The following is a 20,410-nucleotide window of genomic DNA, read 5'->3' on the forward strand; positions in this document are numbered from 1 at the left end:
ACAAGGGGAAATAACCTGCTTGACTTAGTTATGGCAAACAATGAATCCCTTGTTAATAATTTAGAAATTTCAGAGGAACTGGGAGCTAGCGACCACAAATCAATTACATTTAGCATTGAATGGAAGTACGATAGTAGCGATAACTCAGTAACAGTCCCAGATTTTCGCTTAGCAGATTACGATGGGCTTAGAGAACACTTATCATCTGTTGACTGGGGTAACGAAGTGAGCTATCAATATGACAGTTTTCTGAACACTATACATGCTGCTCAAAGAACGTTTATCCCATATAAAGAAATTAGATCAAATAGAAATGACCCAAAATGGATGAATAATAGGCTCAAATATCTACTAGGGCATAAGAAAGGAATTTATAGGCGTATCAAAAGAGGTGAGAGTCATCTTATGAATCAGTATATTGACATTAAGAGGGACATTAAAAAGGGGATAAAAGCTAAAAGGGACTATGAAATTAAAGTTGCTAGGGATTCTAAAACTAACCCAAAAAGTTTTTTCCAGGTCTATAGAATAAAAGTTAGAGATAAGATAGGTCCCCTTAAAAATAACTATGGGCACCTTACTGACAAAGAGAATGAAATGTGCTTGATTTTTAATAATTGTTTTCTCTCAGTTTTTACACAGGAAGACACTAACAATATTCCAGTAATTAATTTTTATAGTGGGCTAGAAGAAGATTAATTATGTAACATCACAGTCACTAGTGAAATGGTTGTGAAGCAGATAGACAGACTGAAGCAAAATAAGTCGCCGGGTCCTGATGAGGTTTTTTCAAGGGTTCTTAAGGAATGCAAAATGGAACTCTGTGAACCATTAACTAATATTTTTAATTTATCTCTTCAAACAGGTGTAGTGTCTGATATGTGGAAGATGGATAATGTAATTCCTATTTTTAAAACAGGGGACAAGTCGTTACCGTCAAATTACCGCCCAATAAGCCGGACCTCAATTGTAGGCAAATTACTAGAGTCAATTATAGCTGAGATTATAAGAAGCCATCTCGATAAGCATAGCTTGATTAATGATACTCAGCATGGATTCACAAGAGGCCGGTCTTGTCTAACTAATTTATTAACTTTCTTCAGTAAAGCTTTTGAGGCTGTTGACCACGATAAAGAATTTGATATTATTTACTTAGATTTTAGTAAGGCTTTTGATAGAGTTCCGCACCATAGACTGTTAAAGAAAGTGGCAGCCCATGGCATTGGGGAAAAGTGCTCTCGTGGATCGAGTCATGGCTCACTGACAGGAAGCAGAGTGTCCATAAATGGGGTTAAATCCGAGTGGGGATCTGTAACAAGTGGCGTTCCACAGGGATCAGTCTTGGGCCCGTTGTTGTTTATAATATATATCAATGATCTTGATGAGGGAATTACTAGTGATATGAGCAAATTCGCCGATGACACAAAGATAGGTAGGATAATTTATTCAAACGTAGATGTTATGGAACTTCAGGAGGATTTAAACAAACTCTATTCTTGGTCAGAAAAGTGGCAGATGCAGTTCAATGTAGATAAATGCAAGGTTCTGAAGCTTGGGAGTGCCCATAACCCTAGTACTTATAAGTTGAATGATGTAGAACTTAGCCATACGGATTGCGAAAAGGACTTGGGGGTTATGGTGAGCAGCAACCTTAAACCAAGACAGCAATGCCTAAGCGTACGTAATAAGGCAAATAGATTACTGGGATTTATATCAAGAAGTGTAAGCAACAGAAGGCCAGAGGTCATACTGCAGCTTTATACATCATTAGTAAGGCCTCGCCTAGATTATGCAGCTCAGTTCTGGTCTCCATATTACAGAATGGACATAAATTCGTTAGAAAACATTCAGCGTAGGATGACTAAATTAATACATAGCATTAGAAATCTTCCTTATGAAGAAAGATTGAAGACTCTTAAGTTACATTCATTTGTTAGACGAAGAATGAGGGGAGACCTGATCGAAGTGTATAAGTGGAAGATAGGTATTAATAAAGGGATATTAATAAGGTCTTGAGGATGTCTCTCCAAGAGAGAACCCGCAGTAATGGATTTAAATTAGATAAGTTTAAATTTAGAAAGGACATAGGAAAGAATTGGTTTGGAAATAGGGTAGTTGATGAGTGGAACAGTCTACCTAGTTGGATTATTGAGGCTGGGACTTTGGGTAGTTTCAAATTTAGGTTGGATAAGTACATGAGTGGGAGGGGTTGGATTTGAGTGGGACTTTCACATCAGAGCTTATTTCTTGGGTGGCATTGAAAATTGGGTTGGGCAAATGTTTTGTTAGTGGGATGAATTGTAAAGGACCTGCCTAGTATGGGCCAACAGGCCTCCTGCAGTGTTCCTCTTTTCTTATGTTCTTACGTAAGAGTGTCTTTGGCACACGGACCGACTCCTCCCTGAGGCTTTAAACTAGTTAGTCTTTGTAAACAGTTTTATGTTGTGTATGTATAATTATTATATATATATATATATATATATATATATATATATATATATATATATATATATATATATATATATATATATATATATATATATATATAATGTATAAATATTGAAATGCACGTCATATGACAAAATCGTTAACAAGCCGTAATAAAAAAAAATGCAGAAGATCAGAAAGAATTTAGATTAGGAAATTATTTAAGGATTTTTCGAGATATTGCAAATGCCAGACGAACTCCCCCTCCTCTTTCCTTCCCCCAGACGGCCAGAAATTGCATCCGGGGACGAATCTCTCACCTCCCTGCATACGTCTCGTCCTTAATAATCTATATCCTTATACCTTGACTGTGACTCTCTCTCTCTCTCTCTCTCTCTCTCTCTCTCTCTCCCTCTCTCCCTCTCTCTCTCTAACCTGATTCTACGTACTGTGCAAGATCTGTATTGTCTGGCTGTCCTCATTCTGATGCTTCCGAAGCTCGTGGTTAAATCATAGAACAGATGGGACTCGAACTCGTGGCAGGTGAGTCCTAAAACTTGCAGGCCAATGTTAGCACACTTGCCTGTGAGTCGTACGACTCACTTGCCATGGGTTCTAACCCCACAATTATTTTCTTAGCGGTTTTTCCAAGTACCGGAAACTCCGTGCAGGTTTTAGTGTTAAGAACCATGATTTCTTCTGCGAATCAATTTATGTAAATTTCCTTTTTTTGAGTGCCTAGTCTCACTTTGGTGAAGACTTCATGCATCCGCAATTTACTCATTTAAATTTTAAAGTAGACAGACGACAGGTTACTCATCCTGGAAATCATATTCGGCTGATTATTTAAACAAATAAATCTTTTATTCTGAACAAATCAATAGAGGTATAGGCTCGAGATTCTTTCTAGACCCTTAGACTGTACAGTCCACAGCACTTGGAACGAGAAAATAGAACCTTCACTGTACAGCTCAAGACTATCCTGAAGGGTTCATACAGTAAAATGAAACAAGCGTGGTCATGGTCCTGGTCGCGGGGGCGTTGACCCCTTTCAGGTAACAGCCAATATCAGCTGGTACAGAACCAACACGAATAATAACAACAAGGAATTCTGATACTAAATTGTTAATTGCCACAAAAAAAGTTGCAGGAATGTGAAAAAAGTAATACATAATTGTAATATAATCGTACCTAATTACCCTGACAAAATTGATAATTTTGTCATCGGTGGTCTCCAAACAAAGGCTTCCCATGGAATACCCGGTATTTATGAAATTTATGCAGTCATACATTAGATAAGTGGGTAGGAATTTAATCCAAAATGGACGCACCTGGGTCTGTCTCTATTCCACAGAACACACCTGTATGCTCGTTCAACACTGTCTTCTTGAAGAAGCTGATTGTCTCAGCTTACATTGAATACTGCATACAGTAACAAGTTCTCAAAACTGTTTCAAGAAAGTTACAAACCACTAAATTAATTTACCTCGGGATCATGTATAATTCATGTCATCTCAAAATATATGGATCGGAGTTGCTCCCAAACTATTTAAGATCAGCAAGACCTATATAGTTTTAAATTAATTAAGCACATTTATGAATCTAAAGCCTCTCTACGTCATATACAAAATACGTGTGTTCAGTCTCTTTAAAAACAGAAAAAATTGGATCTAAATATGTAGACGATTTTTTTTTTTTTTTTTTTTTTTTTTAAGGGGGGACCTTAATTTCGGTGAACATTACCCAGCTCGCCAGGCACTGAGGACGTGTGTACCACATGAGAAAATATTCTCAAGAAATAATTCTCAATAAAATAAGTCTCCACCATTCTATTATAAATTCAATAAAAATAGTTCATAAATTAGTAATTAGTAGTAGATAAGAGTTACAAAAGTTAGTTTCTCTCGGCTCTAACCTTTGTTGTGATCCTCTTAATTTCTCTTTATAAAGAAGATTAGAGGTCTTAAAATGCACTTAGCAGCCTGTGGCTGCAATGACCCAACACCGCAGACAATAGATGCATTTTTGCACTCCAAACTTTGCAGATTCACAAGTTTTAATGAAAATACCTCTTGAGATTTAAAATGCCATCACCATAAAAGAAAAGAATTGGGCCTTTTTTTAGAGAGTTCCAATCATTTAGAATAAGGGGAAGAAAAGAAAGCGAAAGAATCCCATCACCCTATCAAATATTTTACTTCGTAGCACCTTCCTGGACATGTTTAGAAAGTATATTGTCAGAGCTTTTACATGTTTCAATTCTTCCTTGACCCATATTCTGTACAAGGATCGCTCCAGGGGAAAGAGGTTACCTGGCTTTCAATTGCTTCTTGGTCCAAGGGATCGAAGCTATAGTTTCCTTCCTTGGATTAAATCTCACTACCTCCCATTCCCAGGGTGCTGTATGACCTTAAGTAAAGGTTCACCATGATTATAACACAGAATACTGCAATACCGATATCACAGACGACATGCAAGACAACAACACTTTAAGACAATAGGAATCTTTTACAGAATGTGAAGATAATTTTTCTCATCCGGCTAGAACTTGAACCAAGTGATGTAGCCAATCTTTCCCTTGACAGTAGAAGGTATAGTGATGCCAACAATATGGGTTAAAAGATACAGTGACGTTCAGTTTAAGGCATTATTTAATTTATTTGTTTCGGTCCTAGGACCTTGATAACCGAAATAAATCTAGAGAACGAGTGGGCACAGTGTAAATATAGTTAAGAATGTAAGTCACAGGTGATCAGGTGAAGGAGTGAGGTACTTTAATTGCCGTGTCACGTAGCCGAGAAGCTGCACGTAGCAGTATGTGTTAGAACTGTGTAGATGAAGTAGTGGTTGCCGGTAATAGTAGTAGCAGTTAAAGATCCTTCTGTCTTCTAATTTACTGTCTTCTAATTATGTCCTAGAATCTGTATTGATAAAGCCACTGGATGGCGAAACGTCTACAATAAAGATACCCAGATGTTGCACGTGTGTCTTAACTTCCATCTTGTTGGTATTTTATACCTTTCTTGCACAAAGATCCTTCTATAAAAGGATGTCAGTTCCTCTCGTTTTCTTTATAGAACATTTCTGCATTATGCCACCACGTGAGACGACCCTCGTTTTGACCTGTGTACGACACAAACATTGCCAGTGTTTCTCAGTTGCAAGCATATTTACGCTCTTGGACACGTGTGGAAAAATTTCTCTGTTTCTCTAACGTAGATCTTGTTTCATTTTCCACATGATGTAGTGTATACTCCTGCTTCACTGTTGGGTGTGTCGTAGGATGTTACTTCCTGGTGAGGCCTGACAATATGTGGTCATTGTAGCTGTGTAGATGTAGAAAGGCCCTGCAGAGTATTGTTTGTCATTTTTCTTTCCGGTAAGATAAACAAAATCTCTGTTTCTGGACAGTGGTGGTGTTTGGGGGAGTGGAGTATAGTTTTAGCCTTGTGCTGACTGTCTTATATAAAGTATGGAGCCAGCGAAGGCATTCTTCTAGAACATATACACGGAAATTTCTTAGGAAAAACCCAGTGCTCACAAATCTTTTCGTTGCGAATATCGTGCTATGAGTAATAATGAGAGAGGTCATCTTTGTGGACTTTCTGAGGACCCTGAGAAAAGGGTGTTATTGCTGGGTGATCTACATGGTAAAACGTCAAGAAATGGTAGTTTGCGATTGTTTTCCGGTTTTAAGGAGAATTTAATAGTAGCTAAGACGTTGTTGATTCTAGGGAGAAGGGTGGTTATGTTAGGTCTTCTCAGATATATGACTAAAAATGTCATAGAAATATCTGAGCCATGTGATTGTGAAGGAAATGGTATTTCGAAAACCCTTCAGTCTGCAAGTTTTCAGTAAAAATATTGGCCAGGACCGCGTTCAGCGGACTTCCCATTGCTAAGCCGCTGAGCGCAGTGCTGGCCAACATTTTTATTTTCAATTTTTCATTGCCAGGGCTGGACACAGAGAACAATAATGGTTTTCACGAGTAGTTAGTCTCGCTGCTATAATACGGAAATCAATATACTAGTCATCATGCTAATCCCGGTAGTTGTTCTATGACGCAAGATGTAATAAAAAAAACAGCATTTTTCATTTTAAATCTTGAATAAACCTAATTTTCTGATATCGTTGTGAGAAATAGGATCAAAATTAATACCACTGCACAGCTAAAAAGGAGTTTTGTAAAAAAAATAGTATAGAATTAAGGTAAAATGGCATTTACTTTGATATTTCAGCTTGATACTCTAATTCCTTAGTGCACAGAAGGATATTATACCTCCTATTTATTCTTGGGAGGTAAATTAAAATAATTGAAATCCTCCTCTAGGTAAAACACTATCACTGAAAATTTAGTCATTATGATGACAAATTCTTAACTTAGCGCACGCAAATCAATATCTTAATTTGTTGCATAAAACTGGCGTATAGTCAGCCCAGAGCCAATCCATTCTCAAGTTCTCTGGAATCAGTTCCTTAAGGGAAAGTACCTTGGTCCTTGTGAACGGCTCTTCATCCAAGGAACTGAAGCTATCCTCCCTTTCCTTGGGTCGAATCTAATTTCAGTTCCCCAGGCGCTGTGTAACCCATGTGGGTTAGTTTAGGTTAGGTAAGATTCGTCAGGAAACAGGAGAAATGTTTCCTGACGGGGGTTTCAGTTATATTTTCCGCAGCTGGAGCTTTTGTTCATCTGATCGAGGCCTTCCATTGGTTTATCAGGAATTAGTTTGATTATTATCTACCACTATGGGTCTGCGGTCTCCCCAGCCACCTCACTCAGAATTCTTGCTAGTAAAAATCGTAAATTAGCCCGTAATTGTTCCTTTGAGCAAAATAAGCCAACTTTGAATATTTGAAGCTGATCAGCACCGACATTATTCACTTAGCACAAATTAACCAATAATCACGCTTTTTTAAATTATGAAATTGGCAGTTTTGCGCCATTACAGCCTAAAATAACTCTTAACCATCTTTTGGGTTAGTTGCCTCAGCTTTGTAATTATGTAACCGTTCAGAAGAGACGAGGGAATTGGCACTTGTTTTTGATAAAGCTGACAAGCTGGCTTTAAATTTCTGCTAAGAACAACTCCTAATTCTTTCTTGCATTCACTTTGACTAAGATCTATAACTAGAAATTGAGTTTGAAAACTAAACAAAGGTTTATATTGCCTGGTTCTATAATAAAACGTAGTTTTCACTCAATTCTTTTCAACAGTTTGAGACATTTTGCTAAAATCGTCGAATTCATTCTGACGAGGACATTCGAGCACTCCAGGAAGATTTGAATAGACTGATGCAGTGGTCGGAGAAATGGCAGTTGCAGTTTAATATAGACAAATGCAAAGTTCTAAATGTTGGACAGGACAATAACCATGCCACATATAAACTAAATAATGTAGATCTTAATATTACGGATTGCGAAAAAGATTTAGGAGTTCTGGTTAGCAGTAATCTGAAACCAAGACAACAGTGCATAAGTGTTCGCAATAAAGCTAATAGAATCCTTAGCTTCATATCAAGAAGCATAAATAATAGGAGTCCTCAGGTTGTTCTACAACTCTATACATCATGGCTTGATAAAGCTCCTGGAGAGCGAAACGTTGCCACAATAAATGTCACATTAGTTGCACTTGTGTCCTTTTACTTTACATATTGTCGGTAATTCTACCAACTTTATTACAACTCTATACATCCTTGGTTAGGCCTCATTTAGATTATGCTGCACAGTTTTGGTCACCGTATTACAGGATGGATATAAATTCTCTGGAAAATGTACAAAGGAGGATGACAAAGTTGATCCCATGTATCAGAAACCTTCCCTATGAGGATAGACTAAGGGCCCTGAATCTGCACTCTCTAGAAAGACGTAGAATTAGGGGGGATATGATTGAGGTGTATAAATGGAAGACAGGAATAAATAAAGGGGATGTAAATAGTGTGCTGAAAATATCTAGCCTAGACAGGACTCGCAGCAATGGTTTTAAGTTGGAAAAAATCAGATTCAGGAAGGATATAGGAAAGTACTGGTTTGGTAATAGAGTTGTGGATGAGTGGAACAAACTCCCAAGTACAGTTATAGGGGCCAGAACGTTGTGTAGCTTTAAAAATAGGTTGGATAAATACATGAGTGGGTGTGGGTGGGTGTGAGTTGGACCTGATTAGAAATATAAACACATATGCAGTATAATGTGATCCTTTATTGACTACGTTTCGCCCACACAGTGGGCTTTTTCAAGTCACAAACAGAACTGTTCTGTTTGTGACTTGAAAAAGCCCACTGTGTGGACGAAACGTAGTCAATAAAGGATCACATTATACTGCATGTGTGTTTATATTTCCATTGTGTCGGTATTTTATACCATTTATTTCCATGGACCTGATTAGCTTGTGCTACCAGGACGGTTGCCGTGTTCCTCCCTTAAGTCAAGGTGACCTGACCTGACTAGGTTGGGTGCATTGGCTTAAGCTGGTAGGAGACTTGGACCTGCCTTGCATGGGCCAGTAGGCCTGCTGCAGTGTTCCTTCGTTCTTATGTTCTTATGAGTGGGTGTGGGTGGATATGACTTGGACCAGTAGGCCTGCAGCAGTGCTCCTCCTTATGGTCTAGTTTTGTGATTAATGGAGACCAACCTTCCCTGAACTGTGGAAAATTTTGATAATTTTTCCTATGATTTGTGTGTAATAAGTGATGGTGATAGTGATTATAAAAACTCGTGTATCGTTAATGTGACATTTAAAAGTTGTTGTTATACATGAGAACCAATATTCTCTATAATTTCCTTATATACTGTAAGGAGTTAAGTGAGAAAAAATTGTTGTAATTTAGAGGAAATTAATATTCCAATAATGAAAATGTATTATACGCCTTCAAATGTTACTGAAAATATATAAATGTATGTACAAAAGATAAAGTTTGGGGGATGGGGGTGATAATCGAAGATGGCGTAATGTGTGCATTGGGCTGATGAGTGAAGTAATTAATCGAGGGTCATCGGGACCGATAGGAAAATTATCGGCCTACTCTTATAACGAAAGGAAGAACTAATGTGTAGTGTATCTGAAAAGGTCCAGATTTGTGAAAAAAAAAAATTGTCTAGCTAGGTATTGGCCAACATTAGTTGTCTGTCGATAGGGAGGCATTATGATATATCAAGACCATAATTTGGTAAGATATATATTTCTCTTCTTTGTACAATGTACAAAAGTTTTATACAACAAACAAATCCTTATTAAAGTTCACAATACTGCCAGTGTTACTGGCTTGAAATTCTTTTACTAATCAATATTCTTGAACTACGTGCTCACTTCAGTTTTGAGGTCTTCAAGTGAGTTGGGGAACTGGGACTGTGGGCATTGAAAGGGTAATATTGCGACCTGTTGTTCCTAAAGTCCCACATGTCTCAGAGGTACATCAATCAGTAAGCATAATCTGTTTTACATATGCCAGAGTTCTCCCCAGTTATGTGAAGTGAAAAGTTCCTTCAAGACTGTACTTGTAAAACTTCATGCACATAATTTCTTAGACGAACATCAGTCTTTATGGGGTCTCTGTTTCAGAATCTAGCTGGTAGATTAAATGAGTTTCGGTCTCTACACGATCCAAGAGGTATATTCCCCGAGATACCTGTATACAAATGGGTATATATCCCTTGCAGGCTTCAGCAACTTAACAGGTTCCCCACCGATGAACATGGTATGCATAGCATCTTCATTGGTTTAAAAAGACACTTGAGCAAATGCTATTACATATTAGAAAACTTTTTGATCCTGGGACCGTGATCAAGGTCCTGAGACCGAAACGTTTTCTGTGTCCTAGTGTTTGCCCGTCTCTTTAAACCAATTGGTCGGCATTTATTACCAAGGTTTATCACTTTGTATCTACATACCATTGTTCCTTTTTGTAGAGACTATCCTAAAATTCAAGGCAGCGCATTTTTTATAGGTTTAACTCCAAACCTGCAGAACCATGCCCCATTTTTCCAGTCCCTCCCATGTACACCCACGCACACAAGAGGCATAGTACAAGGTACGGCATTTTTTTTCCCCCATTTTCCGACCCTGTACAACAGAAAAGAAAATGGTTGACACACTTCACAGAATGTGAGTTTTAGGGGACAGCAAGCTAGTCTAACACACTCTATTGCACCAAGAATATTAAAATAATTGTTGCTATATCAACTCTTCCAAATATAAAAATAATGTCGGTGAAGCGTCTTTCGCAACATCTAGTTTATCTGGAGAGTTTATCTGGAGAGAGTTCCGGGGGTCAACGCCCCCGCGGCCCGGTCTGTGACCAGGCCTTCTTAGGTCAGTGTCCCAGGATGCGACCCACACCAGTCGACTAACACCCAGGTACCCATTTTACTGATGGGGAACATAGACAACAGGTGGAAAGAAACACGTAAAAAAAATTAGATTTTCAATAGTTTTTAGTTTTCTTTTCATAGTTATATTCGGTTTTTAATTACCTGGAGTTTACCTGGAGAGGGTTTCGGGGGTCAACGCCCCCGCGGCTCGGTCTGAGACCAAGTCTCACGGTGGATCAGGGTCTGATCAGCCAGGCTGTTACTGCTGGCCTCTAGAATCCCTGTTGGGATTTTTTTTTAATGCTGGCCAGAGGAAGGCAGTTTACGTGTATTATCGCCAGTGAGAGGGAGTAGTAAAGTAAATTTGTTTAGCATAACACTATTAAAGATGTAATTTTTATTATTTTCAATTTTCGTAGTTAGATTTTTATTGTTCTACAATACAGTACGAATATTATTTTTCCTAGAAGTTGGGCAGAAAAGTAGTCACAGCTCCCAATAACACTCAACTTAAGGGGTAATTAAAATATATTGCCAAATTTGCAACTAGACTGCTTAAAAATATAGTTAACGCAACTAGGTTTTATCAAACTGTGTAAACCCAGTTTAGGAGATATCCAGGGAAAAAAAATCTTAAAATATTTACTCGAGGTCCTGTGGATGGTGAGTGTATTGTAGCTGCGGTATGTTGAGGTGACGAAGATTATTTAGCAATTCATTTATAGAAGAATCTGAAAAAGGAATAGGAAAAAATATGGTGTGCATGGTGCCTAGTCAAGAAATCAAAATTGCCACCGAGACTGGCAAAGAGGCAGGGAAGCTATTAGAAAAGTTATTAGAATATGGAAATGATCTTTGTCATGGTCATTTATTACAGTAGCTGCATTGCAGTGCTATGGAGGAGCAGGTAGGGTAGATCTAGATATAGTGTAGATCTAGATATACTGTATAGGAAACTAGTGTTCAAGATATAATGATGTAGAGGGATGGAAAAGACTCGACTGGTCTCTAAGTCACAGTGTGGCCACATTGAAGTTGATAAATAGCATATGAAGGAAATGAAAAATGCAATAAAATATGAAAGGGGAATGGTAAGCCCGTAGGGATTATACAGCACCTGGAGATGTTATGTTAATCAAGGGGAAGCGCTAAACCCGGAGGATTATACAGCGCCTGGGGGGGGATGTGGAAGGCATTCAGGCTTAATTCGGGGAACTGGAGCACAGATCCAATTCCCTAAATCAAGAGCCCCTCACCAACATCAAGGATTATTATTATTATAATCAAGGGGGAAGCGCTAAACCCAGAGGATTATACAGCACCTGGGGGGGGGATATGTGGAAGGCATTCAGGCTTAATTCGGGGAACTGGAGCACAGATCCAATTCCCTAAATCAAGAGCCCCTCACCAACATCAAGGAACCTTCCTTGAGGGGTCAACATCAAGGAACCTTCCTTGAGGGGAGTTCAGTCCAAAGAAAGCGAGATATTGCGTATCACTTACAGACAGAGGTGTTACGTGTCCAAAATGACACTGGCTTCAGTGGGAAATTTAAGAATGCGGGGCATCATAACACAAATATACTTTCATTGTATGATTGTCCGGAAAGTTGTATGGCGATTGCAAGAGAACATAACCAAAGATATGAAATCTGACTGCATTGCGTAGTTCAGAATTATTTAGGGTTGTTTTATTTTATTTTATTATCACACTGGCCGATTCCCACCAAGGCAGGGTGGCCCGAAAAAGAAAAACTTTCACCATCATTCACTCCATCACTGTCTTGCCAGAAAACAATTATTGTTGGAGTGGCCCGGTGGCCTGGTGGCTAAAGCTCCCGCTTCACACACGGAGGGCCCGGGTTCGATTCCCGGCGGGTGGAAACATTTCGACACGTTTCCTTACACCTGGTGTCCTGTTCACCTAGCAGCAAATAGGTACCTGGGTGTTAGTCGACTGGTGTGGGTCGCATCCTGGGGGACAAGATTAAGGACCCCAATGGAAATAAGTTAGACAGTCCTCGATGACGCACTGACTTTCTTGGATTATCCTGGGTGGCTAACCCTCCTGGGTTAAAAATCCGAACGAAATCTTATCTTATCTTGACAATTATTATTATAATCAAAAAGAAGCGCTAAGCCACAAGGGCTATACAGTGGGGTTGTTGACAAATACAGGGGAAAAACTGAAAATCAACATGTGCATCTCTCCTCATTATTATTATTATAATCAAGGGGGAAGCGCTAAACCCGGAGGATTATACAGCGCCTGGGAGGGGGGGGATGTGGAAGGCATTCAGGCTTAATTCGGGGAACTGGAGCACAGATCCAATTCCCTAAATCAAGAGCCCCTCACCAACATCAAGGAACCTTCCTTGAGGGGCATCTCTCCTCAATGCCTCCTGTAAAATTGACATGATTACTCCTAGTAATACTGATGTAGAGATAAATAAGGAAAGGGACAAGGTACTGACTAGTGGTTGGTAAAAGCATATTATTATTATAATCAAAAAGAAGCGCTAAGCCACAATGACTATACAGCAAAAGCATGATAATAAGGGATTGGAGTGATACAGGATTGTGTCAAGAGGAATTATGTGTATCGATTGTAGGGAATGGTAATTATTATATAACTAATTATTATTATTATAATCAAGGGGGAAGCGCTAAACCCGGAGGATTATACAGCGCCTGGGGGGGGATGTGGAAGGTATTCAGGCTTAATTCGGGGAAGTGGAGCACAGATCCAATTCCCTAAATCAAGAGCCCCTCACCAACATCAAGGAACCTTCCTTGAGGGGATTATATAACTAAGCACTAAACCCATTAGGGTCTTTCAGTAGGGAATGGTAATGAATGGAGAACAGTCATCAGGCTGGGATAATATATGATGTCCTGAGAGATTTCCCATTTGTATTAGGACCTACCGAGATCCATTTCTGATTATCTCTTCAAGATGTCCCATTATGGCTTAATGTGTCTGGAGACAGGGAGGTGGAAGGCAATGATGTAGTCCTGGAGATAGGGAAGTGGAAGGCAATGTAGTGTGTGGGACAGCTGAGGAAAGTATATTATTATTACAGTGTAAACCCACTACGGTTAAACAGCTGAGGAAAGCGTAATGTAAGTTTGTGGCTGACAGGACAAGATGGAGAATTATTACAATCATGGGGGGAAGGCGCTAAACCGTAGGCTTATACAGCACCTGTAGGGATATGGAAAGCATTCAGGCTCAGTTCAGGGAAATGGAGCACAGATCCAATTCCCTAGATCAAGAGCCCCTCACCAGCGTCAAGGAACCTCCCTTGAGGGAGGGGGGGGAGGGTAAAGAGAAGTTATGCTTACGGGAAGGATTATTATTATATATATTCCTGGGGGAATTGGAAGGCATCGAGACTTGATTCAAGGAACAGACACAGGGAGGATAAAGTATAGGGGTGTATCTAGCTTTGCGGTAGGTAGAGCTTTAGCTAGTTGGTCATTGAATGTGGTTGGTGAAGGGATGGTAATGTTGTAGCAAGGTCTCGAAGTGAAAGTTGTTTGGAGGTTTTTGGGGTTGTGGACAGCTGGATAAAACTGTAGGCTGCTGGGCAGTGAAGATAACATGTTAACTGTTAAATATGATCATACTCATGGGAAATGCTAGGACCATAATAATAATATAATCAAGTGCTAAACCCTAAGAGGTCATAGTGCACTCTAGGGTCATAAGAATCATTTAATCTGGGAAAATGGAAGATAATTCAGTTCAGCCCAATTACTTGGGTCGAGCCTCCCCCTCATTAGTATTATTATTATTATAATCAAAAAGAAGCGCTAAGCCACAAGGGCTATACAGCATCCCCCTCCTTAACTAGTACAGGAAATCTCCTTTGAAGAGGACGTGGTGAAGAGGTGTGGAAAAAGTATTGAGGGCACAATAGGGCATACAGGGTGGATCTGAAGTAGGTGCATGGTATCCTCCTCCTCCTCCATTGCAATCACAATTGGGCTATGGCCTGATTGTATGATTAACATTTAACACACTGTACTACGCTTCTCAAAGGTTGTTACATCACGAAATATTTTGATTGAATATTCGCCTTGTGATCTGTAATAGTTTGCCAGGTAGCTGCAGCACCAGCATTTGGGGCATTGCAGTGGTTTGAGATCCATGTGGGCACTAAGCTCACAGGAAATTTTTGGCATTCAAATGTTAGTTTAGCTACACTGGTTAGATAATGGCTCCATCCATGAACAGGGATCACAAGTTTTGACCTTTAAGTAAGTATGTTTATTCAGGTATACACAATTATTATTATAGATTATCATACATAGCAGCATTTGTGTAGAGAACAGTGACTGAGAGGTATTCATTTTCAGATAATTATAATTATTACATTTGTGGGGAGGTACTAAACCCAAAAGTTTGCCGACTGGATCCAAAGGCAACCTCCAGTATTATTACTTTCATGTTACCCCTCAAGGAAGGTTCCTTGATGCTGGTAAGGGGCTCTGAATGCAAGGAAATTGGACCTGCTGTTCCTTGGATTAAACCCAAATGCCTACCATTCTTCCCAGATGCTATATGACCCCTACAGGTCTAGCACTCCCAAGAATGTAATATATTCTAGCAAGAATGCTAGAAAAGGGCCAGTGTTGCCTTTCCTCATGTCTAATAGCCGAATTTCACAAATTGTTACAATTAAAAGAAGCGCTAAACCGTAAGGGTTATAAAGCGCTTTCACAAAAATGGGAAAAACACCCTCTAATGAGGCCAACAGGAGAGGCAGGGAATACCTTTACCAGTGACCATTGTGTTCTTAATAAAATAAAGCCCAACATACAAAGTAAAATAATGAAAACTACTGGTGAAACACAATTCCAGAGCTTTTTTTTTTAAGACACGTCACCTCTGGACAGGCTGCCGATACTTCGACTAATTTTGCCCATAGTTTTAATTATAATTCACCCAAGTGCTAAACTCGCTGGGGTTCTACAGTGCTGACTCATAGGTGAAGTTCAACATTTCTTTGCAACTGTCTTTTTCACCACTTTTCTCCAATGAAAACTATTAGCACAAATAAAATACAATTATAATAAAAAAGAAGTGCTAAGCCACAAGGGCTATACAGTGCTAATAAAATACAAATGCTATTAAACCAAGTTCAATTTAAGGGAAAATGCTAAAACTCCCAAGTCACAGCCAAAGAAAATTGGTTGCAATTGTGTTCATCATGATTCTATCTCATTTCCCCACTGTATAACCCTTATGGGTTTAGTGCTTTTCCCTGAATATATTTTACAAAAATAATGTGTGGTTATTCATGGTATATTTTTCATTTATTAATTTTACCTTGGATGTTGTTAGATATAACTTTTTTCATTGCCAAAAACAATTACTGGTCACTCAGGTCTAAGCACTTGAGACTTCAACCTAAGATTAAATCCAAATACAGTACCTCCCATGTTGGCCTCATTTGAGAAGATATTTTTCCTTATGTGAAATCCAGCTCCTTGATGAGAAGGAAGTTACTATTCCGCCTTGTTGTAACATTGTCCTTTGGTGATGGTTGGAATAACTGGATTATCTTAGTGCATAACAGGCAACAATAATCTACATCAGTTAACAATCGAGTGGGATTTTTTTTTTTTTAAGACACTGCAAGTCCCTGAGATTCTTTTCAAGCACCCTGATTTATTATAAAAACCATGACATCAGCAAAAGAGCCCAAGTCATAAGTTAACAGGTTACTACAGTTAAATTCCTAAAAAGCAAGAGACCCTTATATAAAAGGGTTTACTTTAGTTAAGAACAGGCAACTTTCTCCCATAATATAAAATACTAATGGGAAAATCATAAGCTTCTCGGAATCAACAGAATTTATTAATGTAAATAGTCTATCAAATAGTGCTGCAAAGCTTAAGATATTTTCTTTTTCAAGAGAGATGGATGGATGCAGTTGCCTACAGCATAAACTGAAAACACAAAATATGCCACTTATTTCTTTAACATAAATCACACTGATTTCAACACTGTCAGAATTTTCTTGGGAAAAATGCATCAAAACTGTCTCCTTAGATTTTATCACATGGTTAGGTCCATGATGGCATTGACTATATCATTACTATTCTTCTTAAGGGCTCTAACAGCCTTAGCTCGAGAAACATTGGCTTGAGAAACAACAAGTTCAATATCTTTCTCTTCCAGTCCAACCTCATCAACTTCCTCATCATCCTCTTCTTCATCCTCCTGTATAGCAGCAGGAACCTGAAAATGTGTTAATAAACATTAATATTTACCAATAAGAACTTGTTTTGTATTAATTTTCCCCATCGAACACAGAGCAACACAAAAATAACCAGTCGCCATCAAGTATATGTATTACCTAGCTTTCTCCAGACTAACTCCATTATTCTCCCACCTCCATGATGCCTAGCTAACATTCTCCCAAAATCCCTTCATAAATATTATCACTACAACAGTATTGTCAAATACTATCACTTGCATTCACTCTCATACTCAAATGCCCATGATATTTTTCAATATCTCCACGTTCATTGCATATTTTTTCCATTCACCCCAGATTTATAGACTTTCCATATCTTGCTCCATGACCAAAACCTACATTTCATGGTTCAAATGAACTTCAGAGTTCTTAAGCTCTGCTTGATGTTCAAACAAGATGTTGATATTGAAACTTCTATTGCCTCAAACCTTGTTGCAACCCTTACAAGCATTGGTACTCCATTTCTTATTACCCCCCCCCCCTCCCAACCCATTTTTGTTTTAATAAAGTAATTCTTTAATGCCCTTGCAACTTCCATGATTTACCTCATCTTTTATCAGTCAACCCTTGCTTAATGACCTAGGCAAATACTGGACAAAAAGTCAAGTAAACTGCATAAATATGAAATCTATTAACTTTCCCACAAACAGACTTTTAGTGATTTTTGTAAATATAGCACCACCACATTTTAAATGATGGTGCTGGCAAACCATGCACACAAGTCTTACTTCACCCATGCAAATAGGATCCACTGCATCCACATTATTTTTCCACTTTAATAAATACTCATTTGTGATATATTCTCATTTAGTAGATTCATATTTCTATGGTACTATTGGTTAAGAAATAAAAAATTCACATATGATTGTTCAAGGAAAATAATCACTATTTTCTTTGATAAAATAAACTGACAAATACGAAAATATTCAGTGACATGGTCTAATGAACAAACTACAGGTGTAAACACGACCTCCTTTGTCAAACTTTGCCCCATGGAATGAGGTCGCACGAGCATAAAGCTGGTTTTTTATTGGTATTCAAAATTATATTTATTAATTGGGAGGCAACTGTCCCTATTCATTAACACATTCTCTTCCAACTATCCAATTACATTCAATGGACACACAAAATGGGACCACTAGGACACGTTTGCTGGAAACTTTTCAGTTCTGGGACTCTGGTTATTCATCTGGAGTGAAGATTCCAGGACCAAAATATTTCCAATCAGCATGTCCTGGTAACTGCACATTATGCATTTGCTACTTTTCAGTATTGCATGTTCATGTTCAATTAAGTTCACTTCATCCATACCCCATCCTGCCATGCAGTCTGACATTCAATCATTCCCTGTGTATTTTATTATTCTTTCTTATCAATTTGCACTTCTCTGCATTCACTTTTCAACTTTTTCTATGCACCCTACTGAACAACAACTTTCTCAGCTATAGCCAAGAAGCACTGCAAGAACAAACTCTTTGCAATAATTTCTAGGACTGTAAAAAAAACATACCATTCATTTAAGTATTAAAAATAAAATTTCACATTTTTAATTGCACCCATTACTAAATATACACCCTTACCCTATATCTTATATATAAACCTGTCTTTATTAGTGTATGATAAATTCCATATTTAAAATTTAGTAAAATAACTTTAGATATTTAGCAATAGTAGTCGTCTAAATACGGATTGTCACCTTATGGGCATGAGGCTGTTAGCTAAGGCATCCCTATCAGTGGTAATTAATTGCCAGTCTTGAGTCTAATACATATTCTTCCTAATTTGCAAATTTTACAAAGGCTCCATAGTTGGAAATTTGAGCATTTCTTTCACATCACATTGTAACAACAGAACTCTATCCCTGAATATTTTTTTCTAATTTTTACTTTCACTATTCTTTAAATTGCACTGATACAGCAGCTTAACCATCTCGTATCACTTACTATACATCTTGTCGGTATTGTATACCATTCTTGTACAACTTGTCAGACACTGCAACTTCTTGGTTCAGAGGACATTCCCCTGACCTTCATGGCTACTACAACTTGCCCATCTCTTTGGGTATGACCTACTTCCACTGGGAAATCCCGCCTACCAGTGACTATACTCTCGTCTGCTACCCGTCCCATTCCACTTGTCATGAGCATGTAAGTGCCAGCCTCCTTGCCTGTGCTCCAGAATCTTCACAACTACAGTGCTCTTCACACCAACTCCAAGGCTGAGGGACTGATTACCTCTTCTTATGTATATAGTTCTACTGTCTTCAAATTGTCTTAGAATCTTTACTGATAAAGCCACTGGATGGCAAAACGTCTACGTCTACAATAATGATACCCAGATGTTGCACACGTGTCTCAATTTTCATCATCTCGGTATTGTACACCATTCTTCTATAACTATACTACCTATAATCTCAAAATTTGCTAAATATATATTTTTTTATTATTGATATGCATTGTCACCCTACTAAACAGCTATCCAGGTGTAAAATTTATATATGTTATGTAATATTTTCTACCCAACAAGTAATTCAACAATAGTCATCTTCCAATAAGATTGAAAGATGACAGTGCATTATTCCCTACTTACCGTGGTGTGTGAAGCAGTATCAGCTGCTGGGTTCACAGATGGCTCTTTAAATTTCTCAGCAGCAGCCATCTGGGCTTGCTGACTCATATCTTCAATCTGTAAAATTTAATGTGTATGAAGCAATTAACATACATATTTGGAATTCACAGTTTTTCATATCTAAAAAAATTAATGACCTTAATCTTTTGCCAGTAAACAGAAGTTTACTGGCAAAAGTTTAATTTAGGACAGTAAATCAATCTTTTATTTTAATATTAGTACACATCTTTAGAACTATCTAAAATTTTTTTTAATTATTTTTATGAATCATTGCTCTCGTGCTTATACTGCAATTCTTGGATTACATCTACACAGAAAATCTTTTAAAAGCTAGATCAAATACAAGCAAATTTCCTCCATTCATAATTGCAGTACTGAACTTGTACATCTAAGCCTGGTGCATTTATCCCTTCAGACCAGTCTCAGACCAGGCCTCCTAAATTGTAACAGAAATACAAGAATAAGAACTATTATGAAATGCAGTGGAAAGTAAAGTATATACTGAATTCCATCAGTTAGTAAGTCAGCTACCATTTTGTGTTTTCCACCGTAGATCATATGACTAGGACCCGCATCAGGAAGCACTTGTCCTATTTCCCGACAAACCTTACTTAACCTCGTGTTTATGAGACAACCAACAAGCCTGCCAGAGCACAAAACTTTCAACAAGCATCCATTTCACACTCATATGACAGGATAGTTTTACCTCTGGATGGTTGTTGTCTATTAACCAACAGCCTTCTAGAAATCTCTATTATTCTGAAACTAAGTACAATATTA

General features: G+C 38.2%; 1 protein-coding gene across 4 annotated transcripts in view; it reads right to left on the reverse strand.

Moving 5' to 3' along the window:
- Window positions 1–16,577: 16,577 nt before the first annotated feature.
- The window catches only part of Nacalpha (nascent polypeptide associated complex protein alpha subunit), a 41,444-nt gene continuing 37,611 nt past the window's right edge, over window positions 16,578–20,410 (reverse strand). For all 4 annotated transcript variants that reach the window (XM_053783206.2, XM_053783207.2, XM_053783209.1 and 1 more), the window contains 2 exons: window positions 19,592–19,687; window positions 16,578–16,983 (listed from right to left, as the gene is read on the reverse strand). In XM_053783206.2, coding sequence (XP_053639181.1) covers window positions 16,801–16,983; window positions 19,592–19,687 — 279 coding nt within the window. In that variant the 3' untranslated portion in view covers window positions 16,578–16,800. The remainder of the gene's footprint in view (window positions 16,984–19,591; window positions 19,688–20,410) is intronic.

This window comes from Cherax quadricarinatus, chromosome 57 (genome assembly GCF_038502225.1).
Source record: "Cherax quadricarinatus isolate ZL_2023a chromosome 57, ASM3850222v1, whole genome shotgun sequence".
Lineage (NCBI taxonomy): Eukaryota > Metazoa > Arthropoda > Malacostraca > Decapoda > Parastacidae > Cherax > Cherax quadricarinatus.